This window comes from Bidens hawaiensis, unplaced genomic scaffold (genome assembly GCF_021521415.1).
Source record: "Bidens hawaiensis isolate Kalapana, Puna unplaced genomic scaffold, B.hawaiensis_p1.1 tig00002735_1, whole genome shotgun sequence".
In the NCBI taxonomy this organism is placed as follows: Eukaryota; Viridiplantae; Streptophyta; class Magnoliopsida; order Asterales; family Asteraceae; genus Bidens; species Bidens hawaiensis.
In genome coordinates, this window is record NW_027491147.1 from 2,225,774 (window position 1) to 2,253,355 (window position 27,582).

Genomic DNA, 27,582 nt, shown 5'->3' on the forward strand with positions numbered 1-27,582 from the left:
GAAACATTAACGTCAATGACTTATTCTTAAAACATTAGATTCTGATAAAAAGATCTAGCATAAATAACATAAATAAATCTCAATGCACCAAAGGATATAAAAACAGTCGCGCTTACTCAGCTAGGATCCAAGATTGTTCAGAAACTTGACTATTGGGATAAAGGTCGTGATTGCTATAAGATGATTGTTGAACAAGAGAGTCTTGCAGAGGTTGTATATCTTGATCAAGCTTCCCTTTGAGTGCTTGCAACCTGAACTCGTCTTCAGATGCTAGATTCATGTCTGAGTCTTTGATTTTAGTACGACCCTCAAGCATACTCACTACTTCGGACATGGTAGGCCTAAGAGCCGGGGACTGACTAGTGCATAATATAGCAACTTTCATCATTGTCACCGCCTCTATTTTGTTGAAGTCAGACCCTAATCTTGGATCTACTAAATCTCTCAATCTCCCTTTTTCTTTGAGAACAATAGCCTTGGACAAGTAAAAGAGAGATAATAAGACAATGCTAATGAGATTGGTGGAAATGATCATATTATAGTTTCAGTAAATAGAAGCTTACCATATCAACAAGTGAAACATAATCTTCCCTTGGTCGATATTTCATATTGTTCTTTCCAGCCACTATTTCCAATGCAAGAACCCCAAAACTGTATACATCGGCTTTAAAGGTTAAGTGCCCCCATAATGCGTATTCTGGTGCCATGTAACCCCTGAATGATAAATGAACTTTGTTAAAGAAAATTTTCCAGAATAAGAAAATGTAACTAATAACATCAACTCACATAGTTCCCGCAATTCTAGTGCTAATGTGAGTTTTTTCTTTTTCATTGAGCTTAGCCAAACCAAAATCTGAGATCTTTGGAGTAAGGTCGGTATCCAGAAGTATATTTGCCGCCTTGATATCTCTATGAACCATGTTAAGTGCGGTCTCTTCGTGTATGAATGCCAAGCCTCTTGCAATGCCAACACAAATTCTTTGTCTTGTAGGCCAATCAATTTTTATCTTAGCCTCATCATGGTCTGAAATTGAATGAACAAAAATCTTAGTTATATTTAGAACTACAAGATTCTCATGCAGTAGAAAAGAAAAAAGAGAATAATACCAAATAGAGCATGTGCTAAAGAATTATTCTCCATATACTCATAAACAAGTAATAGGTGGTTGTGTTCGGCACAACACCCGTGTAGTCTTACGACATTGGGATGTTGTATTCCAGCTATCATCCCTATTTCAGTAACAAATTCACGGTTTCCTTGCTTTGATTTTGAAGAGAGTTTCTTCACAGCAATTATAGTTCCATCCAGTAGTGTACCCTGTAATTAAGATATTACATATCTATAAACTATACTTAATTTGTTTGTTATTCACTTTTCAGCTTTTGGCTTATACATTGGAACAAGTTATAGGCAAGAAAAAATAGATTTATTTACATTAATACCTTGTAGACGGATCCAAAACCACCCTCTCCAAGTTTATTAGATTCATCAAAGTTATCCGTGGCAGCTTTGATTTGTTTATATGTAAATACACCAGTATTCAAGTCCATTCCTCGTAGATCTTCAAGAAAACACATGTTAGTAATGAATAAACGCCTGTTAACTTAAAACACAAACTTATTATAGTGAGTCACATTAGTAATATACCTCTTTCCCTTATTATTTGGTTTCCGATATAACCCTTCTTCCATGCAATACCAACAAATGTGAGTGTGAGGATCAATGCTGCAGCCACCGCTCCAATGACAAGGAACGTTATTTTTTTGCCATGAGGTGGCAGCTTGGACTCTAGAGGCTTAAACTCTACAGAAATCAATATATTAGAAACCTTATTAATTAACATGTTTATCATTAAATCTAGGATAGATAGAAATGACGCTTATAATACACACACACACACACACACACACACACACACACACACACACACACACACACACTGACACACACATATATATTTATATATGTATATGTATATGTATATGTATATGTATATGTATATGTATATGTATATGTATATGTATATGTATATGTATATGTATATGTGTAGTTTAGTGTAGTGATTGTTTGTGATGAAGAAAGAAACTATAGCATGCGCACAATAAGAATATATATGTACCGGCCTCCATAGAAATGGCAGATATCAGAGGCCCATACAATCCTCTCACTGGCACCGCGGTTGTACCTTTCCCAGCATACTGGAACCGAATTTCTAATGTTCCATTAATAACACTCACATTGTTTAATGTTTTTATTACTTCCTTATCCACCCCACCTGCTTCAATCTTAATATCAAAATTCCTATAGATAGTTACACCCTGCCATAAGGAAAACTCAATCAACACAAGTAAAAAGATAGAAATTAAAAGCATCTCATAATTTGAAGGCCACATGGAATGTCTTTCACAAATAGTATTGGCACAATTTCTATGTATATGAGTTTCACTACGCCTCATACTGGAATATTGTGTAGCTGTGTTGGGAATATGGTAAAGAAGTCTATTTGTTTAGTTAAAGACTGGAATGAAGGAAGAGTATTGTTCCACTTGACCAATGAATGTGTACATCCTCATATGGGAAACTTGCATGAAAAGATAAATTAACTTTATATTCACAATGAAGAGGTAGGTCCCAGCAGAGCCCAGTTGGACCCGCAAGACTCACCTTAAAGAGGGACGTCTGCGCAGTTGAACCCGCAAGACTCACCTTCAAGAGGGACGTCTGCGCAAAGGCTAAACTCGCAAGACTCACCTCGAAGAGAGACGTCTGCGCAGAAACCAACTGGATCCGCAGGACCCACCATGCTCAGAGACGTGACGTCCTTACGCGCAGTACGCAAGCTGTTCCCGCAGGAAAAGCCTCCCAATGGTCGACGTACTCCGCCTGTTCCCGCAGCAACGGATACTAGCCATCAGGGAAGGCTACCCGCGCAGCAAGGCTACACGCACAAGGCACTAACCTCTTAAATAATTCAGTAATGTCACCTGAAGAAGGAGTGAGCAAGCCGGGAATACTCCCGCCCAAAGCCGGGAAAACTCCCGCCCAAATGAGCCAGTCTGTACGATACTGGAGGATCTTTTGTACTGTACCTGACGAGGTATGGACAAAAGATCTGACCAAAGCTGCGACAGCTCACTGACAACAGTACAACGAGCAGCATGCTCTATTACTTAATGTCACTATCAGCCGCTGCCTACTCACCAACCTGTCGTAGCACGTGCATAGCCTGCAGTTGGTGGAAAAGGAATAGTACACAGCCGGCCTGGTCACTATCAGCCGCTGCCTACCCACCAACCACCAGCATGGCATGTGCGTAGCCCACAGTTGGCAGAACAGGAATACTATTCAGCCGGCTGTACCTTCTTGGAAACCTACCTTCGGCTATAAATACTCCAACACCTTGGAACGGTATCATCATCTTATATCTTCATATATTATCTGATATCTGCTCTAGTCATTCTCTTAATATACACTTATATTCAAGAGCAATCTAGTCTGATTCTCACGCCGGAGGGTGGTCACAAGGAGGTACCCCCCCTTCTCAGTGACGAGCTCACGGTGTCTGTTTTGCAGGTCATCAGAAGAACCATCTTTGCCGGATCTAACCCCTCGTGGGAAACATCTATTTAACCCCCAGATTATCCGTAATCTGCCCGGGGTCGATTAGTGTTTCTTCATTGGCGCCATCCGTGCATAAAAGCTAGAACTTATTCTTTCAGTTTTTTCAAACTTCTGGAAAGATGGTTAACGTCACTCCGGTCCCAAGGCCAACGAGTGACCAAGAAACCCCGGTAATCATAACCCCAGCTACTGGGAGGAACACCGGCGAGTACACAAGTTTTACGAACACTACCCCGGTTACTCAAGCCGGGGCAAGTGCAGTAAATTTTACGAACACTACCCCGGTTACCCAAGCCGGGGCAAGTGCAGTAAACAATCATCATACCCAGGCGGAAAGACAACAGACGAGGCTCCCCCACCAAACACTTGATCAAGTTAAAGCGTGGGCGGAAGCACGTCAGAGGGAATTCCAAGCTGAGTTGGATGAACGCTTACGTTCACTCCAACAGGCTGACGAATTCAGAAGCACTCAACAGCTCAACGAGCAGGCTAATGCGTGTAGAACCCCGGTTGGGGAACACACGAATGAAACTGCAGCTTTAATGTTGAGACTACATACTGCGTAAACAACGAGATTCCGAACCAGGTGCATATCGGCTCGATGGCACTCCCATCCCAACAACATGGAAGGGAGCTCAATTACACAGTTTGCATGTAGATCAATTCCAAACTTGTAAAGAAAGGCCCAGAGCCACTTCTAATGGAAATGATTCTCCTTATCACATTGACGCTGATGATCTTACATTTATACTTATGAACTTTCCACACTGATATGCCGGTATTCACCGCATAAATAAGTAGGGAAGTCGTTGCGTGTGGACGGCGGCAAAACCCGCATAAACACAAAATACGGCAAACCTTCACGCAGGTCAGTTGTAGGTGAAGTTCAGTCATCCCACTAAATGAAAGTGCCGGTCCTACCCGCACAATCATGATAGAGGAAACTGAACATTAACCTATCGACAACCGCGCGTCGAGCGGTTAACTTATTCAAAACACTGATATGCTGGTATTCACCGCATAAATAAGTGTGAGGACATCGTTGCGTGTGGACGGCGGCAAAACCCGCGTAAACACAAAAAACGGCAAACCTTCACGCAGGTCAGTTATAGGTAAAGTTTGGTCATCCCACTAAATGAAAGTGCCGGTCCTACCCGCACAAATCATGATAGAGGAAACCGAACTAACCTATTGACAACCGCGCGTCGAACGGTTAACTTATTCAAAACACTGATATGCCGGTATTCACCGCATAAATAAGTGTGAAGACATCGTTGCGTGTGGACGGCGGCAAAACCCGCGTAAACACAAAAAACGGAAAACCTTCACGCAGGTCAGTTATAGGTAAAGATTAGTCATCCCACTAAATGAAAGTGTCGGTCCTACCCGCATAATCATGATAGAGGAAACTAAACACTAACCTATTGACAACCGCGCGTCGAACGGTCAACTTATTCAAAACACTTGGAAAATTGCTAAGTTAAACTAAAATATGCACGAGCGAATCATATATTGTTTATGCGGCAAAACAAGTGCCAAATTAAGCTATAATATGCATGAGCAAGTCATATAACGTTTATAAAGCAAGTCATCCAGTGAAAGTGGCGGTCCTACCCGCACAAAGATTTATATTCCATAAAAATTCAAGTATTACAAGAATGGCGGGTATCTACCCGCCTACAAGAATATAAATCTATACAAAGACGTAAATCTATTCTAACAGTGGGAATGGATCTAAAAGATCAAGCTTCAGGACCACTTCCTCCAAACCCACTTGTACCCGCACCATCAGTTGGCTGTGGCGGTGCAAGGAAGGTCTTGAGAATGGTTAGCCCATCATCAGCAGCAGCAACTTCGTTCACCTTCTCTACCACCGGATGCGGGAAGGCAGCATACTGGTTCACTGCTTGGTCATACGCAGCTTCAGTATCTACATCATATAGAGGGAAGTTGGAAGGCGGGATGCCCTTCTCAACAAACCCCAGACCAAGCAAGAAGCAAGCCTTTTCCCCATCCTCATGAGAAGCGTTGAGGGCTGCGCTCATGGCATCATCGTAAGATGTGTCCGTGAAGATCCGATGCACAACCTACAAAAAGAAAATATATCAACTTTTCTAAGTATAAAGAAAAGCGTGAAGACATTATGAAGCTAAGCTTACCTGCGACAACGCTTCTCGTAGAAGCCATTCCTTGGTAACCAGAGCCTCCTGGAGGGCAGCTTGAGCTTGGTTACGGGCGCGTTCGGCTTCACTTCTGTTAAGGTTGGCAAGTAACACTTCCTTAGCAGCAGCCTCTTCAACGCCCTTTAGCTTACGCTCAGTATGGTCAAGCATACCCCTCTGGTCCAAGATTTCTTGAAGCTTCTTGGCGTCTTCCATGGCCAAGGCATCATGAGCCTGCTGGAGCCTCTCTAGTTTGGCTTTAAGCTCCTCATTATCGACGCGCAGAGGCTCAGCAACAGCTTCAGCCTTGGTGGCCCTCTCGGTCGCGTTCCGAGCAGTTTCCTTAGCCAACCGAAGCTGTTTGTTAACAGCCTGGGCAGCCTTGGAACGGGCCTCGAGACGGGCCTGAACTTCAACCTCGAGGGCCTTGAAGGCCTTTTCCTTCTCCGCAGCAACGGCGGAGAGTCTCCTGTTCTCCTCCCGGATAGCCCGCGTCTGAGCCACTTCTTGAATACGCGCAGCCTTTAACTTGTCGTTTTCACGACAAAGTAACTCGACGTGCGGCTGCATCCGGGCAAGGAGAATCCGAAGCTCATTTGTCAGCCTACCCTCCTGGTAGCTAGACATGGCTTCCCCCAACGCGCCACTTGGGGCCGCGTGACGGGCCCATTCGACGCAGTCTACAGCCGTCCGAAGGGTTGTTCCCCGGCGGATGTTCCACCGTGGAACGTACACCTCATTCGAATCCGACACTGCAAAAACAAAAAGCGGTTAGGAAAAGATGAATAAAAAAAAAAGGCCAAATTAACCCTACGCACCTGTAGGGTCGACAACAGGCCGGTAGCCGCCGAACCCATCACCTGAACCTAACAGAATCCATCCAAGAGGTCAGGCAGATGGGAAGGAGGCAGAGATTGGCTAGAAGCCCCAAACATACCTGCTGAACCGGCCGGGGGCGAGGTAGTCGCCGGTGCCGGAGGCACGGTTAAAGCCGCCGCAGCGGAGACCATTGGAAGTGAACTCACTGGAGGTGAACTCACAACCGTGGCCGCCGCTGCGGAAGAACCCGCAGAAAATATCACCGCCGGCTCAGTGAAGGATTCCGTGAGGATCGCACTGACAGCCGGCGGGGATGATGTTACAGTTGGAACAGTTGCCTCAACGGGATGAGCAACTGAACCAACACTTGAAACAGGCGCAGCCGCTTGGGTCATCGCCTCGGGTAGGTTGACCAAACCTACCGTCATGGGTCCAGAGGTGCTCCTCCCCGCATCACTTTGAAATGCAGTTGCATCCACGCCTGCATGAAGACAAGATATTTAAATATAATGGCGGAAGGATATGCAGTTAAAGTAAATGAAGATTATACTTACGAGTTCTCTTCAGCTTGAAGGTTCTAATAGGCGGGGACGAACCCGATGGAGCCGGCCTCTTCACGCCGCTCACCGTCGTCGTCCTGGGCTGCTCAGAGGTGACAGCTGTCTCAACCTCTGGAACAGTGGTCTCACCACCACCAGGGTTCCTCGCCGCCTCCTCGCTCTCGGTCTCCGAGTCAGACCGGTTAACCTGATCGGCGGTGGAGGCAACCTTCGCCTTGCCCTTCCCGCCAGCAGCCTTCTTCCTCCTCGCGAAGAATGGACCATCTGCGGATTCCTCATCAGAAGATGACAGAATTAGACAGCAGAGGTTTGAGCATTGAGAGGGCGAGGGTTAAATAATCCTTTACCTGGCCGCGTGGCGCTCAGAATCTCATGGCCCGGCGGGTAGACCTCCACAAACCGATCCGCCGTCTGCTCAAGGATGGGCAACTCATTCTCATCAAGAGCACGAGTACCCATCCGAGCGGGACCACCAGCTTCCCGTGGATGCAGGAGCGATTGTAGGTCGTTTCCCTCTGAAAACAAAAGAAAAACAGTTACAAGAAAAACCCTAAATCAGCAAAGAGATATGAAGCATACCGTAAGGGATAGAGTTCAAACCGTATTCAAGGACGATAGGAATCTGTGGCGCCTCCGCCCCAGCATCCTTCCACACCCGGCTCATCCCGAGCATCACCATCCCAGACTCCGCAAAGCGGTAAACCGGAGTCTGGATCCGGGAGATCTTGGCGAACCATTCCGCCTCCTGGTAGTTGGAGGCGTGAAGGCTGGGGAGTGCTCTCCCGTTCTTAAACGTCATCGCTATGGGGACGACGCGAGCAGAGATATAGAAGAACTCCCGCTTCCAAGACCGAAGACTGCGATCGGTAGCGCAGATCTTCAAACCCTTGATCCGAGTGACCAAGGTATACCACCCCTGGATGCACCTCCAGGAATAGAAGGTCATCAGGCGGTCGACATGGGGCTTCACGCCCAGAATGAGGCACACCCATTCAAAATGGCGGATTTTGGCGATCGCCATCGGGTGCACCTCCGTCAGATGTACACCGTGTCTCTCCAAAACACGGTACACAAACTTCGTCAATGGGAACCTGAGATTCCCATAGACGAAGAATGCAGCATACACCCCTATCTTGCCCTTGGGGGCATCGTACACCGTCTGATCTGGCTTAGGAAACTCAGGCTCGAAAGGCTCGAGCATGAACTTCCTAACGATGTACTGGTACAGGTCGACGGTAAGAGCACACTGGCACGCCAGCAGTACTCTTATCATCCTTATCAGAAGTGGACGACGGATTCTCGACGTACACGTCAGACTCCTCGGCAGTAGCCTCAAGATCATGGGAAGAAGTCATTCTGGAAGAATGAAAGGCAACGATTTCAGGAGAATGCTCGACGGAAAGGTTAGAGTATTCGCCGGAAATCGTTTAGAAGAAGAGTGAAGTGAAGGTATGGATTAAGATGCACCCTCTCCCCCTTTATATACTCATCGCAATGAATGCGATGAATTTAATGCGGAAGAGAGAGGAAAACGCTGGTGCAATGAAACTATGACACGTGGAAAAAGCAAGCTGGCAACAGCTGTTGACAGGACGCGCGCCGTAAACTTCGCGGCCACGCGCCAGAAAACTCGCGTCCACGCGCCTAAAAAAGCGTCTGGATTGACCATATACTGTCACGTCGCCATAACTTCCTGCACGTCCTGAAACTGTCAGAAGAAACCGTCGGACTACGCAACCGTCCCTTCAACAGCTTGGACTGTTCTTATCTTTTCACCAACTCTTCGAATTTCAAAAAGATTCAAAAAAGATTCAAAAGTAAGCGGGACTATACCCCTTACCTTGGCAACCAAGTAACTATAAGACAGGTGCGAGTACAGTGTTAAGGCAAAACACTTCACATACTTAGCACCTGCAGGGAATTGAAGCCAAGAATACCTCGGCAACCAAGTAACTATAAGACGGGTGCGGGTACAGTGTCAAGGCAAAACCCTTCACATACTTAGCACCCGCAGGGAATTGAAGCCAGGAATACCTTGGAAGTAAAGTAACTATAAGACGAGTGCGGGTACAGTGTCAAGGCGAAGCCCTTCACATACTTAGCACTCCGCAGGGAATTGAAACCAAGAAGGATCTTCTGGGCCATGCTTGCGGAAACGGGAATAACATCCCCGCATAGCGGGAACGTCGAGAACGAGATTGTTTGAAGCTCCAAGATGGAATTGGTTGTTTAACATAATTGATCACTATGTTCAAAACTACCAAAACCTCATGGAGAATCTATACAAGTGGAACTCAACGCTCTTGACTTGCGAGGAGGTTACAGACCTACCCGCATCATACCCAAAGATCAAGCAGAAAAGTCGGGAATTTCTGCACGTGACATTAGGACTTCCGCGGGAAGAATCCCCATGGAAAACCTTAGAACTAAACCATTTTCAAAACCCTTAGCTTAAGTCCAAAAGTTCACCTCACTTATTAACGATTCATGAGAAGAACATTGGACTGGGGGACTTGAAGAGGTAGGTCCCAGCAGAGCCCAGTTGGACCCGCAAGACTCACCTCAAATAGGGACGTCTGCGTAGTTGAACCCGTAAGACTTACCTTCAAGAGGGACGTCTGCGCAAAGGCTAAACTCGCAAGACTCACCTCGAAAAGAGACGTCTGCGCAGAAACCAACTGGATCCGCAGGACCCACCATGCTCAGAGACGTGACGTCCTTACGCGCAGTACGCAAGCTGTTCCAGCAGGAAAAGCCTCCCAATGGTCGACGTACTCCGCCTGTTCCCGCAGCAACGGATACTAGCCATCAGGGAAGGCTACCCGCGCAGCAAGGCTACACGCACAAGGCACTAAACTCTTAAATAATTCAGTAATGTCACCTGAAGAAGGAGTGAGCAAGCCGGGAATACTCCCGCCCAAAGCCGGGAAAACTCCCGCCCAAATGAGCCAGTCCGTACGATACTAGAGGATCTTTTGTACTGTACCTGACAAGGTATGGACAAAAGATCTGACCAAAGCTGCGACAGCTCACTGACAACAGTACAACGAGCAGCATGCTCTATTACTTAATGTCACTATCAGCCGCTGCCTACTCACCAACCTGTCGTAGCACGTGCATAGCCTGCAGTTGGTGGAAAAGGAATAGTATACAGCCGGCCTGGTCACTATCAGCCGCTGCCTACCCACCAACCACCAGCATGGCATGTGCATAGCCCACAGTTGGCAGAACAGGAATACTATTCAGCCGGCTGTACCTGCTTGGAAACCTACCTTCGGCTATAAATACTCCAACACCTTGGAACGGTATCATCATCTTATATCTTCATATATTATCTGAAATCTGCTCTAGTCATTCTCTTAATATACACTTATATTCAAGAGCAATCTAGTCTGATTCTCACGCCGGAGGGTGGTCACAAGGAGGTACCCCCCCTTCTCAGTGACGAGCTCACGGTGTCTGTTTTGTAGGTCATCAGAAGAACCATCTTTGCCGGATCTAACCCCTCGTGGGAAACATCTATTTAACCCCCAGATTATCCGTAATCTGCCCGGGGTCGATTAGTGTTTCTTCAGTGTACATCCTCATATGGGAAACTTGCATGAAAAGATAAATTAACTTTATATTTCCAATTTAAGTAACCAATGTTTTTACCCTAAAGAAAACCATGATCAAAGTTTCATAAACATTAATTTTGAGGTACCCTTTAAATTACCCATGTCAAACTCAAAATATCAACAAGGATCGATATATAAAATAAAATTTTGAACGCTAAACTCTTTAAAATATATACCTGGACATAAACATCAAATGCGCGCCGTCCAAGACCTTGGTAAGATCGATTATCTCTAAAAACTATCTCTGCAAAATGTAGTGTCACCGTATAATTTCCATTTGCTAAGCAACGACCATAGTAAGTGAGGGACAATTGTGAGCGACGAGCTGTTGTGTAAAGTCGGGAGTCGTTCATAGTGAGTACAGATACGTTAGTTGCAACATAATCATTTGAGGATTTGTTAGTGTTCCATACACTTCCTGTGTTACTAAATCCCCAATGATCATTAAAAGGAAAAAATCTCGCAGCTCCACCCGGAGTTTGATCTGCTTCATAATCCTTGTCTCCTATAATAACTCTCGTCCCACCACAATTAATATGAACTGAACTGTAAACTAAACAAATACAGTACAAACAAAAAAAGGATCAAATTTTTATTTATAATCTAGCATGCGTTTGAGATGGAAATGAAGCATCACACTAAAGGATGTTTGCTTACCATTTAAGCAATGATCACCATTCAGGCACTTCCCAAGGTCTCTGCATTAAATAATTAAGCATGTAAAACTTTGTGCTAGTGTAGCTTCGATAATAGGTTTATTCATGTTGCTAGGGAGGGTATACGCTTACGAGTCGTTACTGCTAGTGTAGCTTCTGAATAAATTCCTAGTAAATGAAGATGAGGTAGGTTTTTAATTCAAGTTGTATAGTAAAAAGAAATGACATTTAAAACCTGAAAACTTACAATGATTCATGGCAATCTTTAGGTACAGTAGTTTCATTGAAGTGGTTATAAGAAAGATCTACTTCACTGCATTACAAACACAATTTAAGTATATCCTAACTAAAATACTTTCAGATGCCATATATAAAAGTAATTATAAAATTAAAGGAAGCTTGATAAACCATACCGATTATTATCATATTCATTTGTGAGCCAGCTAGGTACACTGCCGTTAAGGGAGTTACCGGTCAGATACCTATGCCATTTCACCATATAATCTTGTTATAATTTGCAATCGTCTCCTTACTTATGTTTTCCTTCTTTTTATTTTATAATTCGTGAAGAACAGGAAGAATGCTGAAATATTTAAAACTCTTAACTAAAAGCATATGTTTCTTACATTGTTTTCAGGTTTGTTAGTCCAGTTAAATCTGGTATTTCTCCTCCCAAACCATTGAAACTAAGATCTCTGTGTAAGTGTATGGACATAGATAAAATGATTATGTGTGGAAATATAAACAAACACTATTACAGATCCTTATAATGGATATGATCTATAGTTGGTTTAGATAGAAGAATGGAAGAGGGAGAAATGTGTATTACAGATACTGCAAGTTGGACATTTGTGATATATAACGAGGAATCGACCCCCTTAGATTACATCCTCTCAACATCCTGGAAAATCGACCAATACTCTTCAAGATAAAACAACCGGTATTGAAATTGAAGAAATAGTTTGATAATCTAAAGTTACTAACAATTTTGTCATGCTTGTCAGGCTACTTAGATTTGGAAACAGCTGTGAACCTTCTCCATTTAAATCAGAGATTGCTCTGAACACGGATTACATGAACACATTTAAAGTAGTACTAGGTGCATGTATAAGAAGAAATGAAATTGTGCAACTTACAGTTGAGACAAATTTTTCAAAAAAGAAATGCTTGCTGGTATTGGTCCTTCCAGCCCACTACCAATGATATCTCTAATAAGATAAAATTAATGCATATAGAGCAAAACGGTTATGATAAAATCACACTAGAATACCATAATAGTAGACATAAAATTCACCATGACTAAAAATGTGGTATGGATTTAAATCCTTACAAGTCCAAGTGCAAGGTTATGTGAAACTTCAAGCATAAAAAATGTTGTTCAAAAAACATATAATTCTCATGCACGGTACATTCATTACTAATACAATTGCTACCCCACACAATACTTTTGGTAACCAATGATCATTACACACTCTCCTAGCATAAAATAGAAAACTCTCCTATTTTACATGTTTATAGTTCTATTCTAGCACTAGTTAGTGATCATTATGGAGGCTAAATAGGTAAACTCAAAATGTAGTTTCAAATTCTACATATGACTCCTTATTGGTGATGGGTAATGCTATAATTACTACTAATGCCTTCTCTCACTTCCCTTCCTACCCTCTCTCCCCAGTTCGTCTTCTCCAACACCCCCCCCCCTCCCCCCTCCTTCAACATCCCACATCTCATTTTAAGTTTGATGTGTTAGGTTTGATCAGAAGTATTGTTCCAGTTACTACTAGAAAAGTAGGTTTTTGCTTACGACTTCAACCGAAATTGTGGTTGCAAAAATGTCCATGGGCGATCCTGATTTGTGACCGATGAATATTTTATAGGCCACAATTTCACCGTGATTGTCTAGTTTCTAGCAGTGAGTTTTTGGTAACAAATCTGGAATTTAATGTGTTGGGTACCAGTTGCTGGCTACAAATCTTGTTCCGGCCTATAAGATATAAGTGATAAACTGAATATTAGCTTGCTTAATTTACAAAACAATAAGAACCTCACATATATAGGCCAGAAATCTGACAAACCCTAATAACACATTGTTTTTAAGTTTTAACACCTCTAACTGATCTGTATTTGTAAGGCCAAAGATTGTGACTTGCGTTATCAATGTGGCGAAATCGATAATATATATTATGGTCGAGCTAAATTAAAGTGGGCGAGAAATCCGGATCAAGACGAGAGCTTCGGTGCACACGTTTAGCTTCAACGAGAAGAAAGCTTCTAGAATGCTTGGTCATGTTTAGCTATAAATAGGAAACTTGTTTTCTTTTATGGTGTGTGTTCTTATGGTCTAAATCACCCACCCAAGGGAAGGTCACCTTGGGTGGGGTCAGAGGTGGCTTGTGGAACAGCGAAAACAAGTTGGGGCTTTAGGCCCACGCTTAACTAAGGCCCCAAGTCTAAAAAAAAATTATATATATATATAGATAGATATATTATAATTGGTAAATTAAACTCAAATTAATGTATTGGTGTGGTGGTAGGCTTTGTTGTTACTAAAGTATAAGTTATTAGTTCAAAACTTGTAATAAGCAAAATTTATTTTATTAACAGTTGTCATGAAAAGGCCCCGGAATCGTGTTTCGATTTAGGCCTCCACATTCGTTGAGCCGGTCCTGGCGGGGTCAGTTCTTTTATAATATATTTAATATTTAGCAACCGATCACGAGATCCTTCGTTTGTATTATCTTTATTTGTTTTCGTTCGATCGTTTGATTTACCGCACCTGTCTCGATAGTTTATCAAGAACAAACTCCGTTTGTTTTTCGGATCTGGTCCTTCGGGACCTACAATATTAATTCCGAACACTAACATTCTCTCTCAAGCTAAACGTCGGTATAACATTTATCTTGAAACTAAAAATACTAATAAAAACTTTTCTTTCTTTTTTAGTTTTGATTGTAAAAACTCTAGCACATTGAGAGTCTGATATAAAATGATTGTGTCCCAAGAATACCCTATGTTTGGTTACTTTATAAGAATTAGTTGAAATGCACTTTGGCGCAAATTAATTCCAAGTAATTAGGCACAATCACTTTTAACAGTTTAATTTCCCTGATTCACAAGATAAACTAGTGCCTTTCTTCTTTTATTTTTGTCAACGGGTTGTAATAGTTGACCGATGAGTAATGGTTCTGCCGATGGATTGGGTGTTACTGTAGACGATGGCAAGGACAACGATGAGAAGATAAATAAGAGTTTCTTAGGACTTGCATGTGTTGTTGGCCCAAATTGATCTTTGCAATTGATTTGATAAAGAAATAAAGATGAACAAAGATTGAACAAACTTTATTAATTCAATACTTGAATCTTGATATGTGATTATGATAGAATAATCTGAACCTTTTATATAGATTTATATAATGACACTCTAGACCCTGAACTTTACAAATTCGATTAAAACATAACTAAACATAGTCTATTCACATTACGACCCCTTAAATTTTGGTGAAGAGTGATTTATACTACATGTGTGAGAAAATCAAATGGATTTTAAAGAGTAAGTGAGTTTCTGGAGTCATATGAATCACATGATACGAGCTATATCACCATGAAAAGTCCATATTTCGTGGCCAAAACTCGTAACTGGATCCTAAGTTTGAATTACGGTCGTCCATATCATATGTACCGCACTTGGAAAACTCTGTAGTATTAATCACTCGTCATCAAGAAGTACAAGGGTCGTAGTGTAACTTGTTGAATGTATGTTTAAGTTATACTTAAACAAGTATGTAAAGTCTAGGGGCTAGAACGCCCATATACAAAGTTTGTAACTTGCGAAAACACGTGTTTGTAGATTTGTGGTTCTTGAAAGCTTGCAACCCTAAGCATAATGTCTTTTTCTTTTGGTGATCTATATATAGGGGCAACATCAGAACGTTTAATTCATTCAATCTAAGTTCAAGTTATCAATACAGATTGTTGTTCATATCATATTGCTCATCATATTTCTTTATCAATTCATTATCAAAGATCAAGATTGAGCCAAAAATTTTGGTATCAGAGCATTAGGGATTTCACCAATTGATTGTTAGATTGAACAATTAAAGATCGCGACCAGAAAAGATTTCCTGCCAGAAAACAGTAGCAGCAGCAGTTTCTGGCGAGAAATTCCAGCAGATCGTTTTTCCGGCAGGTCTTTTTGGGCAAAATTGAACAACGGTGTAAATTATCGGTAGTTTCCAACAATAGATTGCAAGTTCCGGCAAGAAAAAGCGTCAACAACGTGTTCTCCGGCGAAGTTTGGTTTTTCGGCAATCAAATCCAGTAAATTCATTTCTCTGGCATGTCGCTTTTCTGGTGAAATTTAAACGAACAGAGATTGTCGGTGTTATTTCGGCAATAGATTGAATAGATTGAAGGTCTGTGGTGAAGTATCGGTTTCAATGAGTTTTGTTGAAGGACCAAACCGAAGAAAAATATACAAGGGGCTGATTCGGTGTTGTGAGTACGTATAACATGTTTTTTTTCCCAGAAAATGAGGTTTGATTCAGAAATAATCAACTAAACGAATTTTATTCGCGGGTTTCGTTTAATACAAAATTCAGGTTTATACGATATATTCCTGAACCATTTGTATTGTTAGTATATAAAACCATCAAGTTTGTCTATACGTGCAGTTTGAAAACCTTAGTCAATCAAGGTGAAAGTTATACGATTGGAAAGGATGTTAGATTCGGAGATTCCTCCGAATAATAATGCACTGGTAACACACAGGGGAAGGATCATTATCCCATTATCAATGCCCAAATCAAAAGCCTACAAATTATACTGTTTGGGCAATTCAAATCAAGATAATTCTTGAGGCGAATGGATTATGGGAAACGATTGAACCTACTGAAAATACGCAACCATATGTTCGAAAGAACAAGGAAACGATTACGTACATGTGTTAAGCGATACTAGAAGTTTGTCATTTTGCAAGTGGCAAATTGCAAAACGGCAAGGGAAGTGTGCGAAGCATTGAGGAATGTCGTTGTTGAACGAGTACAGAAGGCTCATTTACAATCTTTAATGGTGGAGTTCCAAATGATGCAAATGAAGTAGGACGAGTAGACACCTTCATGGAAAGGATTAACACATATACCACAAAAACTAGTGAATTAGTTTTTAAATTAGCTTTGATACCATTTATTTGATACCATTTATGGGCATTTATGGCGGAAAACATTTCTAAATGTTGAGGCTTGTTTTTGACTAGTATTAAACGATTTGTGGGATCATTTTTATTGGACATAAAGTCTTTATTTATTGTCTTGTTTTGACTAAGTTTTTGATTAGAAATCATTTAGTTTCGATAGAGACTAATCGAGTCTCGTTTGAGAAATCAAATATTTGTAAAAATGCTTAAGGAAATATTATAATAAATACTTTTGAAGTAATTTAACACTCATGAAATAAACCATACATTTTCTTCTTATCCAGCTAAGTAAATCTCTTAAGTTGAATTTTTCAAGTGACCAACCCAACCAATTTGTTCCCTATGGCCTCCTGCCTTAATGGTACTTTTATGGCTCCAGGGCTCCAGGTTTTGCAAAATTCTTAAAGATGAACATGATGGATAATAAGAACTGATATATTTATATCATAACTGTTCTTCCCTGGGAAAGAACTTCTTGGTAATTATATAATACTCTCCTTTAGTAAGGAGATTACTCACTAACACACATGCTTGATATTACAAGTAGAGAAAAAAAAACTTGTTGAGGATGCGATGCCTAAACTATAAATCATTCCCCTTTATATACTTTATATAGGAGGAGAATATTATTACAATGGACTAAATGCCCTTGTAATTTCGTCATGCATGACGTTTCTAGTCGACATACCCATGTGTTGGGTCCAGTTCGCAAGTGTCTTCGTCAGGGTAATAGATGTAAAGATGAGAGCTATTATTTTCTTTTGTACCGCTTGAACAGTATTGGCAATTATGATTTTCATAAATGTACTGAAGCTTCCGACATAGCCTTTCTTTAGTGACTAGTCATGCTTCTACTTTATTAAAGATGATTCCCTGCTCCATCTTTTCTAAAGTTTCTTTCTCGTGCTTTGGTAGTAGAGTACTACTGAAGCTGGTGATTATACAGTGGTGACTGTAATAGTTCACTTTATTAAAGCTTCTGGCTTTTATCTTCTGCAAATTTTTGAGAATTTTTAGAAGACTCTTGACTCTGATTTCAACCCAGTTGCTCGGGTCTTCATATTTTTCTTCCATGACTTTGGATGGATTTACGGTTCTTGTTTTAGCAAGACCGATTTCAAGATGATGGTAGCTTTGGAAGGTCTTTCCTTGATACCAATCTGGGAGTGTAGAAGTACACTTGATGAAGATGTTAGCGTCTTTTTCCGCTGCAATCTTTTTATGAAAGTTCTTGATAGCTTTCATCATTCCTTCAACCATTAAACTAATTTCTTGTAAATTAGAGGCATGGTAAATATACTTAACTAACCCAACAGAGAATGCTAAGGAGATAAGTTCTGGGCTTGCGCCTTCAAAGGTATTTATCATTTCTCCAAGGTTTGCTGAATAGCGAGTGGCCTCTTCTTGGGCTTGTGCTAACGTCCCAAACTCTTTGAAGGGATAGTTACTCCCATCCACGTAGATTTTGACTATTGACCAGTCTTCGTATATCCCCCTATGCTCACCGTCAAAGATAACATAGTACCTTGTCTTGGGATTTTCCGGTGGGTAATTTTTGAGTAGCTTGGTCTTAGTGAGACCTCTTCGGTTTTTGGCAAACTGTCAGCCATCAATAGATTTGATTTGTCTTCACCAGAGCCGTTTGCATCTGGATTAGATGAAGATTTTAGTTATTCATTTACTTTTCTTTTGCTTTTTTCCAAAGCAACAAGAGTAAATGGACTTGTTTTTTCTTTACCCTTTGCCGTTTGAAAGGGAATAGATTCAGATTGTCTCCTTTCGGATTCCTGCTCTGAATCGACAGTTGTTTCTAGACTTACGTCATAGAGTGCTATTTTTCCTGAATGGATTTTAATTCTATAAGAAGAATTTTTTCTTTGATGCGCAATGCCTTTAATTCTTCCATGGGGTTTTTCCTTTTGTGGAATAGAATTGTTTTCTGCCTCCTTGAGAGGAGGGGGGGGGGGGGGGTTGGCTTCTTAAATAGGTAAAAAAAGGCGTGAATAGTTATTTCACATTTTAAAGTCTCGTGTCAGGAAGTCTGCCAGCACGTTCTTGGTTTCATCGAGATGCTCAATGTCGAAAGAATATCTAGAGAACCACATTTGCCATCTGACTAGATGGCCTTGATTATTATCTCCAGAAATTTTTGTTTTAAGGAAATAAGTAAAGTTTTTATGATATGTCCTTACCAGGAATTTTACCGGGGTTAGGTAGATAGAAAATTTTGAAATAGTGTTTTTTACCACTAGTAATTCTTTTTCATTACTATGGTAATTTCGTTCTGCTTGTTTAAAGCTTCCCGAAGTGTATTTACTCATTTCTTATTTTTCGGCTGTTTTAGCCTTCTAAACCCCTCCCCAATAATCTTGAGAAGCATCTGTTTCAATGATTAAAAAATCATTTTCTTTTGGTAGATAAAGTTTTGGAAAACTGTTAAGTTTTTATTTATCTTTTTAATATAATCTGTATCGGATTGTTTCCATTCCCATACATAATCCTTTTCTAATTTTACCTGCAGTGGTTTTCTAGGCTCTGCAAGTTTAGGAATATAACTTTCTGCATAAGTTAAAATACCTAAAAACCGTTGAAGATGTTTTTTGTCTTCTAAAACATCTGGAAACTTATGTAAAATTTCCAAGATATGTTTTTGTGGACAATGAGTCCCTTGGTCTATTTCAAGACCTAAAAAATTTATCTTTGTTTTGAAAAGATTAGCTTTCTTTTTTGACAAGATAATTCCATATTTTTCTATTGTCTTTAAGACTGATAAAACATGAAAATAGTGCTTATCTTCGGAGTTTGAGAAAACTATGATATCGTCAACATAGACGGTACAATAATTTTTTAAACCTCTTAAAGCATTTTTCATATGTCTTTGGAATATGCTTGGTGCTTGTTTTAACCCAAAAGGAACTACCTTCCATTGATAAAGCAAGGCCGTCTAGTCATATGGCAAATGTGGTTCTCTAGATATTCTTTCGACATTGAGCATCTCGAGGGAACCATGAACGTGCTGGCAGACTTCCTGACACGAGACTTTCAAAAAACGTGAAAAAACTATTCACACTTTTTGCACCTATTTAAGAAGCCAAAACCCCCCTCAAGGAGGTAGAAAACAGTTCTATTTTACAACAGGAAAAAACCCATGGAAGAATTAAAGGCATTGCGCCTCAAAGAAAAAATTCTTCTTATAGAATTAAAATCCATTCAGGAAAAAATAGCACTCTATGACGAAAGTCTAGAAACAACTGCCAATTCAGAGCAAGAATCCGAAAGGAGACAATCTGAATATATTACCTTTCAAACGGCAAAAGGGTAAAGAAAAAACAAGTCTGTTTACTCTTGTTGCTTTGGAAAAAAGCAAAAGAAAAGTAAATGAAGAGCTAAAATCTTCATGTAGTCCAGAAGCAAACGGCTCTGGTAAAGACAAATCAAATCCGTTGATGGCTGACAGTTTTCTAAAAACTGAAGAGGTCTCACTAAGACCAAGCTACTCTCAAATTACCTAGAAACCAGAAAATCCCAAGACAAGGTTCTATGTTATCTTTGACGGTGAGCATAGGGGGATATACGAAGACTGGTCAATAGTCAAAAGCTACGTGGATGAGAGTAACTATCCATTCAAAAAGTTTGGGACGTTAGCACAAGCCCAACAAGAGGCCCCTCGCTATTCAGCAAACCTTGGAAAAAGAGAAATACCTTTGAAGGCGCAAGGCCAGAACTTATCTCCTTAGCATTCTCTGCTGGGTTAGTTAAGTATATTTACCCTGTCTCTAATTTACAAGAAATTAGTTTAATGGATGAAGGAATGAAGAAAGCTATCAAGAACTTTCGCAAAAAGATTGCAGAGGCAAAAGACGCTAACATCTTCATCAAGTGTACTTCTACACTCCCAGATTGGTATCAAGGAAAGACCTTCCAAAGCTACCATCATCTTGAAATCGGTCTTGCTAAAACAAGAACCGTAAATCCATCCAAAGTCATGGAAGAAAAATATGAAGACCCGAGCAACTGGGTTGAAATCAGAGTCAAGAGTCTTCTAAAAATTCTTGAAAATTTATAGAAGATAAAAGCCGGAAGCTTTAATAAAGTGAACTATTACAGTCACCACTGTATAATCACCAGCTTCATTAGTACTCCACTACCAAAGAACGAGAAAGAATCTTTAGAAAAGATGGAGTAGGGAATCATCTTTAATAAAATAGAAGCATGACCAGTCACTAAAGAAAGGCTATGTTAGAAGCTTCAGCACATTTATGAAAATCATAATTGCCAATACTATTCAAGCGGTACAAAAGAAAATTATAGCTCTCATCTTTACAGCTATTACCCTGACGAAGACACCAGAGAGAACTGGACCCAACACATGGGTATGTCGACTAGAAACATCATGCATGACGAAATTATAAGGGCATTTTAGTCCATTGTAATAATCTTCTCCTCCTATATAAAGGGGAATGATTTATAGTTTAGGCATCACATCCTCAACTAGTTTTGTTTTCTCTACTTGTAATATCAAGCATGTGTGTTAGTGAGTAATCTCTTTGCTAAAGGAGAGTATTATATAATTACCAAGAAGTTTTTCCCCAAAGAAGAACAACTATGAAATAAATATATTAGTCTCTATTATCCATCATGTTCATCTTTAAGAATTTTGCAAAACCTGGAGCCCTGGAGCCATAAGAGTACCATTAAAGCAGGAGGCCATAGGGAACAAATTGGTTGGGTTAGTCACTTGAAAATTTCAACTTAAAAGATTTACTTAGCTGGATAAGAAGAAAGTACCAACATAGATGAAGTCTCAGTCCACAAAGTAGTCGGGAAACTGAAGACTTATAAAGAACGGATAAAGCTCAAGAAAGGAAGTCTTGAAGACGGTCAAGATAGATTGTTGTACACACGCCACAACTACAACTCAAACCAAGATAAGCGATTTGGAAATCATGGACGAGGAAAGTTTAACCCATCGAGAGGGAAATGGAAGAATAGGCAAAATCCTTAAGAAATGGGGTTGTCAAGCAGACGTGGGATGAACAAGAATAGGAATAAGTTCGAAAAGAGTAAGGTCAAATGCCACAAATGTGAGAATTTTCGACACTTTCAAAGGGAACGTCCACAAAGGAACGCTAGTGAAGCACAATCAAACTTGGTGCAAAAAGAGGCTAAACCAACACCGGTAATCTCAATCACGGTGGATGATAGTGAAAAAGTCCTGTTGAACGAGGGTGAAGTCCAACCCATGAAGCACACTTCAATAAAGGAAAGTCTATGGTATTTAGACAATGGTGCAAGTGAGCACATGACTGGAGTGAGGAGTCACTCCAAGGAGAGTAAGGAAGCAATCAATGGTCGTGTTCGATTTGGAGGGGGATCATATGTAGAGATCAAGGGAAGAGGCTCTATATTTTTGAAATGTAAGAATCAAGAACAGAGGATCATATCTGATGTGTATTACATTCCAAATCTCAAGTAAAATATATTGAGCCTAGGGCAACTAACGGAGATCAGGTGTAAAGTGGCCATGGAAGGAAATCATCTGTTAATATATGATCACGGGAAGAACCTGTTCTTCAGAGTAGAAAGGTCTAAGAATAGGTTATACAACGTCATGTTGAAGATAGGAACACCCGTATGTCTTCTAGAAAACATGGATGATGAAGCATGGATGTGGCACACAAGATTGGCTCATTTAACCTTTAATTCAATCAAAGATATGACTCGGAAGAAGATGGTTCAAGGAATTCTAAAAGTCAAGCAAACGGGGCAGATTTGTGATGCTTGTGTAATATGAAAAAACAATAGAGATCCCTTTCCAAATAAGGCTATGTTCAGGTCTTTAAACCTTTAGACTTGGTCTATGGAGATATTTGTGGTCCTATATCCCTACCAACATATTCAGGAAAGAAGTATATATTCCTACTTGTAGATGACTGTACTCGTTGCATGTGGGTTTATTTTTTATTCTTGAAGGATCAAGCATTTGAGTTATTTAAAGAATTCAAAGAAAAGGTGGAGTCAGAATTATGAACCAAGTTAAGGATGCTGAGGACTTATAATGGAGGAGAATTCACGCCAAATGAATTCAATCAGTATTTCAAGGTAAATGGCATTGCAAGGCAATAAACATCACCTTACTCGCCACAACAAAATGGAGTAGTTGAACGAAGAAACATGGCGATGTTATCTACTACTCGGAGTATGCTTAAGGCAATGAAGTTACCTCAGAATTTATGGGGAGAAGCAGTTAGGCACGCAATATCAGTAAATACAGTCCCTAAGAAATCTTTATTGGATAAAACACCGTATGAAGCACTAACTAGAAGGAAGCCAAATCTAGGAGACTTGAAGATTTTTGGTTGCACGGTATATGCCAAGGTAATATCATCTCACTTGAAGAAATTAGATGATGGAAGCATGCCTATGGTTTACTTAGGTGTGGAGGAAGGATCGAAGGCATATAGGTTATATAATCCAGCAAAAGATATGATATAAGATTTGTGTAAGTCATGATGTTAAGTTCATGGAGAAGAAATCTTGGAATTGGGATAGCTATATCAAAGTGAATGGTAAATTCCAAGATTCACGAAGACAATAACCATGAAGGATAAGTTGGTAATCAAAACTCTCATGTTATCCCTCCAACATACTCAGGTGAACCTATATCAGATGAAAAGGAAGAGGTTCATGAAACTACTAGGAGTTCACATCACACGTTTGATCATACCCTTAAATGAGGTTTTAGGAGGATATCACAAGTGCAAGAGGATGCACTAACAAGACGTTTAAACATGGAACAATTGGAAGAACCTATGATGGTGGAGGAAGAACCACTCAACTACAAGGAAGCATCTATCGATAAAAGATAGATTGAAGCAATGAAGGTTGAATTGGACTCAATCAACAAGAACAACACTTGAAGTTGACTACTTTGCTAAGCGGTAATAAGGCAATTGGTCTGAAGTGGGTGTTCAAGACAAAGAACGATGCTAAGGAAAACATTGTGAAATACAAGGCAAGGCTAGTATTAAAAGGTTACGTTCGGGAGCATGGAATAGATTTCGATGAAGCATTCGCACCAGTTGAACGTATTGAAACTGTTCGGCTAATCTTAGCCTTGACAGCCTATCATGGCTAGGAAGTACATCATCTGGATGTAAAGTCAACATTCTTAAATGGAGAATTGATAGAAGAGGTTTATGTCTCACAACCTAAGGGTTTCATAGAGCCTAAGAATGCGGAAAAGGTATATAAGCTTACTAAAGCATTGTATGGGCTAAGGCAAGCACCACGTGCTTGGAATATGATGTTGGATCAAACCTTGAAGTCGTTAAACTTCAAGAAATGTAATATGGAACAAGCAGTATATACTAAGAAGACGAAGAGTTCTACACTAATTATTGGAGTTCATGTTGCAATATAGGGCATGAGAATATAACTAGTGATTGATAGAAGTTGATTGGAATAATATTTCAGGTGGTCTACCTTTGAAATACATAGACTTGAACGAAAGAGTCTAGGACTTCATTAGGATATTTCCAATCCATAGTGAGGCTATTACTGGACATACTAGTGTGAGGTGCTTTGGTCTAGCTATGTTTAGACGGTTCTGAGTCATAGGCTAATTAAGTTCTCTTTATGTTTTGGTATAGTTAGCTTCTGTCTGTAGTGCCTAGATTATTTCTTGCCATATGAGTACAATCCATGACCAAGGATCTAGTATGTTCTAGCATTCCATTTGAGTAGTCATTGTCTCGTTAGTGTAGTGAACCCTAGGGTAGACATGTATCGTTACCTAGAGCTTTAGGCATTAGCTTGTTTGTTAACAATTAACCTGGAGCTTAACCCCCTAAGGAACAACATAGTTAAAGTAAACTAGGATAATCAATGTTAGGTCAAGAAGATTGACGCATAGATGATAACTTTCTCTCATTTGATTCTTCTAGTCTATTATTTTCTAAATTTTCTGATTTATCGTGTCCTTAGTTATTATGTCCACCCAGTATTTAATTATCAAGATACACGTTAATAGACGTTTAGTATTAGCAGCTGCTTTCATTTCAACAAATGGAGACTTGATTCTTATCCTTACTACTGCATATATGATATATAGGTGAGGTTGCCTATATACTAGTTTTGGATAGAAATCATTTTTATAAATGTTAAAACTGACAGTGTGAACCGCTATATTTTTATATACTAATTTATACACATAACCTAGGACCCTGTCTACAGGGGCGCTGCCCCTTGAAAACCTGTTTGTTAGGGGTTTCATCCCTAATTGGCATCATAATACACTAAACAAGCATGCATCATGCTCTCCCTGACTTGTTTAATATATATTATGATTTACACTAGTAAACAAGTTGAATCTAATTACACTAAAATATCTAACAAATTGTCTGTGTTTTTGTTCTTTGTGCGTTTGGATTTTATAAAGTGACAAAAGAGTTGCATTGAAAGTTAGTGTTTATGTTATAATTTAGGAACGTGGGAGTCCGAGTGAGGTCTCACAATAGATAATTAATATTCAAGAGTGTGTTCAACTTTTGCGTTTTTAATAATATATGAAGAGAAAGTGCATACGAAGAACACATGAATAACTTTATACTTAAACGGTATAACTTTATATTCGAGTGAGAGATTCAGAGTTTTGCTATACAAATCCCAAGACTTACAATTTCTCAAGTCGTGTTAAGCTTCCAAGGTTTGGGATTTTCCCACTGAAGTAGTTGCTATCTAGGCGGCTGCACAAAAGTGAAAGTAGTTATAACAAATTAAGCATATCATCCAATAAATGTGACAACAAACATGTTAATTTGGAAGAGTTCAGTGTGCATACAGTTCTGTCAAGTTGGTCAGACTGTTAAGTTCCATTGGCAATTCGCCGGTGAGATTATTAGCAGTTAGGACCCTATGGTTTGTGAATAAGCCATTATTATAAACATGTACCAATCACCCTATATAGCAGCTACATATAAGCAAGAAAAATAGTGGTCATCATAAGTGTACAAAGAAGGCCTTACAGAAGATACAAATTTTTAAGTTTCCCAAGCTCAGCAGGTACTTCTCCTGAGAACATATTGTTCTCAAGACCCCTGTTATCCATTTATCCATTAGGAACCAAACCAACATAAAGGACGGGTATTAGTTATATATTAAACATATGAGGGAGAGAAAGAGGGTGTACAAGTATCCGAGTGTAGTTATATTGCCTAAGAACTTAGGAATGCTTCCTGACAAGCGATTACCCGTGACAGATCTAGATTACAGTTACTATCAACCATTAACAACCCGCGATTCAAATAATTATAAATTAACTAGACAAAGAAAACAAGAGGCAGAAGTAGCTAGCTTACATGAATTCCAGCTTAGTTGACTCCCACTCATTAGGTATGGTGCCATTTAGGTAATTATAAGATAAATCACTGTAAAAAGCAATGATGTGATCTTGATTATGGCATGAAGCATTGTACTCGGTATAGGAACATAGATTACAGTTTATTAGTATTGAGTCCAGACCCCTGTTTAGGTCTCTAACGTTTCTTATGATCTCAATATATTGTAACAAAACTTACAGTAACCAATATTTCGAATTCAAATTATGATAGTGTAAGACAAAGTCTTACATCATCTTAATTGATGGTAATTTTGCCAGTGATGGTGGGAGAACACCAGCAAGATCCTGCCCCTTCACTGATCTGTTAATTCAAAGGAAAAGTTTGGTGTAACAAAATTTCAGTTTAAGCGTGCACGATATAATTCCCAGTAAAAATAATATGTTACGGGTTATAGCAAAGATAGAAACTCTAATAGATGCAGAAATGAACAAAAATTAATACAACATACATGGCAACAACGTGACAAGCATCACCAGATTCAGATGAGCAAGTACAATTAACAGCGTTGTTAAACTGTACAGGATGATGGTTTCCCAAAGGTGTTGACCAATTGGTATTTCCATCACATGGGTTGAGGCTAAAATCCCAGTCCTCTTTTCCCAGTTGCTTAGCTATTTCTATGAGAGCATTCACTGCAAGATAAAAAAAAGTACTTTTTGAAAAGATTGCTTAATGCTTGAATTCTACAAACGAAACATCGAACATATATAATTTCTTGCCTTCATTCAGAGGAAGTCGTCCAACCTGTGCTTGAATACAAGTTACTTGAAGGAAAACAAATGTAGACAAGAGCAGCATGATAATAAAGGAAACTCTCCAACTTGGTAAGTACATCATAGACATCTAAACTGATGTAGTTGAGTATAGTAGCAATTTTGTAATGCATAAAAACACTTAAAACCAAACTACAAGCAAACTTTGACTCAAACATGCAATATTCAACGCATTATTAAATATATTAATCATAAGTTCTGTAAGGCCCCAAACCCGGGCACCCTACTTTAGCGTCGGATTTACTCATAAACACAGTTCTTCAAACCAGAGTTTATTAAAACTTTTCGCGGAATATAAAACATCAATCATTTGTTACAAAACATTAAATCTTTTCTTTGATACCATAACACAAAACTTTATATTTAAAACATCTTTACTTCTTTCTTCAGATGCCAGCCGTTCAATCCATGCCGTGTGTCATCCTCATGCTAACTCTATAATCAGCTCACCTGCGTGCATACTAAAAGTCAGCTACGCTGAGTGAGTTCTAGTTAATCAAGCAACTTATCATACAACCACTACATGTGTCATATACGTGTCTGAAGACACTTAACCCACTGTCTAATCCGCTACTTCTCAACCACTTAATTATCCCTACAACTTAGCCAATTAATTACCCCTACAGCTTAACCATTGATGCCACTTATGCCACTTTATGCCACTTGTGCCACTTTATGCCACTTGTGCCACTTTATGCCACTTGTGCCACTTTATGCCACTTTATGCCACTTTATGCCACTTATGCCACTTGTGCCACTTATGCCACTTTATGCCACTTAT

At 39.9% G+C, this 27,582-nt stretch overlaps 1 protein-coding gene across 1 annotated transcript; it reads right to left on the bottom strand.

Moving 5' to 3' along the window:
* On the bottom strand, nucleotides 1-26,971 carry LOC143620952 (putative LRR receptor-like serine/threonine-protein kinase At1g07650). The gene is made up of 24 exons (XM_077092513.1): nucleotides 26,748-26,971; nucleotides 26,477-26,660; nucleotides 26,257-26,328; nucleotides 25,987-26,055; nucleotides 25,818-25,889; nucleotides 25,654-25,725; nucleotides 25,470-25,541; nucleotides 25,306-25,374; nucleotides 12,573-12,644; nucleotides 12,421-12,495; nucleotides 12,266-12,337; nucleotides 12,063-12,131; nucleotides 11,850-11,918; nucleotides 11,684-11,749; nucleotides 11,569-11,604; nucleotides 11,438-11,478; nucleotides 10,957-11,333; nucleotides 2,121-2,319; nucleotides 1,649-1,804; nucleotides 1,444-1,562; nucleotides 1,108-1,318; nucleotides 787-1,024; nucleotides 564-714; nucleotides 1-475 (listed from the first exon to the last, which is right to left on the bottom strand). Exons 1-24 carry the CDS (start codon nucleotides 26,869-26,871, stop codon nucleotides 113-115), a joined length of 3,048 nt encoding a protein of 1,015 aa, XP_076948628.1. The 5' UTR covers nucleotides 26,872-26,971; the 3' UTR covers nucleotides 1-112.
* Between the last annotated feature and the right edge of the window lie 611 nt (nucleotides 26,972-27,582).

Coding starts and splice junctions, on each gene's coding strand:
- LOC143620952 (XM_077092513.1), bottom strand. CDS start 26,871: ATGTCTATGATGTACTTACCAAGTTGGAGAGTTTCCTTTATTATCATG. Junction 25,375..25,469: donor CTGACCAACTTGACAGAACT/GTATGCACACTG, acceptor ACTTTTGTGCAG/CCGCCTAGATAGCAACTACT. Junction 1,025..1,107: donor TTTAGCACATGCTCTATTTG/GTATTATTCTCT, acceptor ATTCAATTTCAG/ACCATGATGAGGCTAAGATA.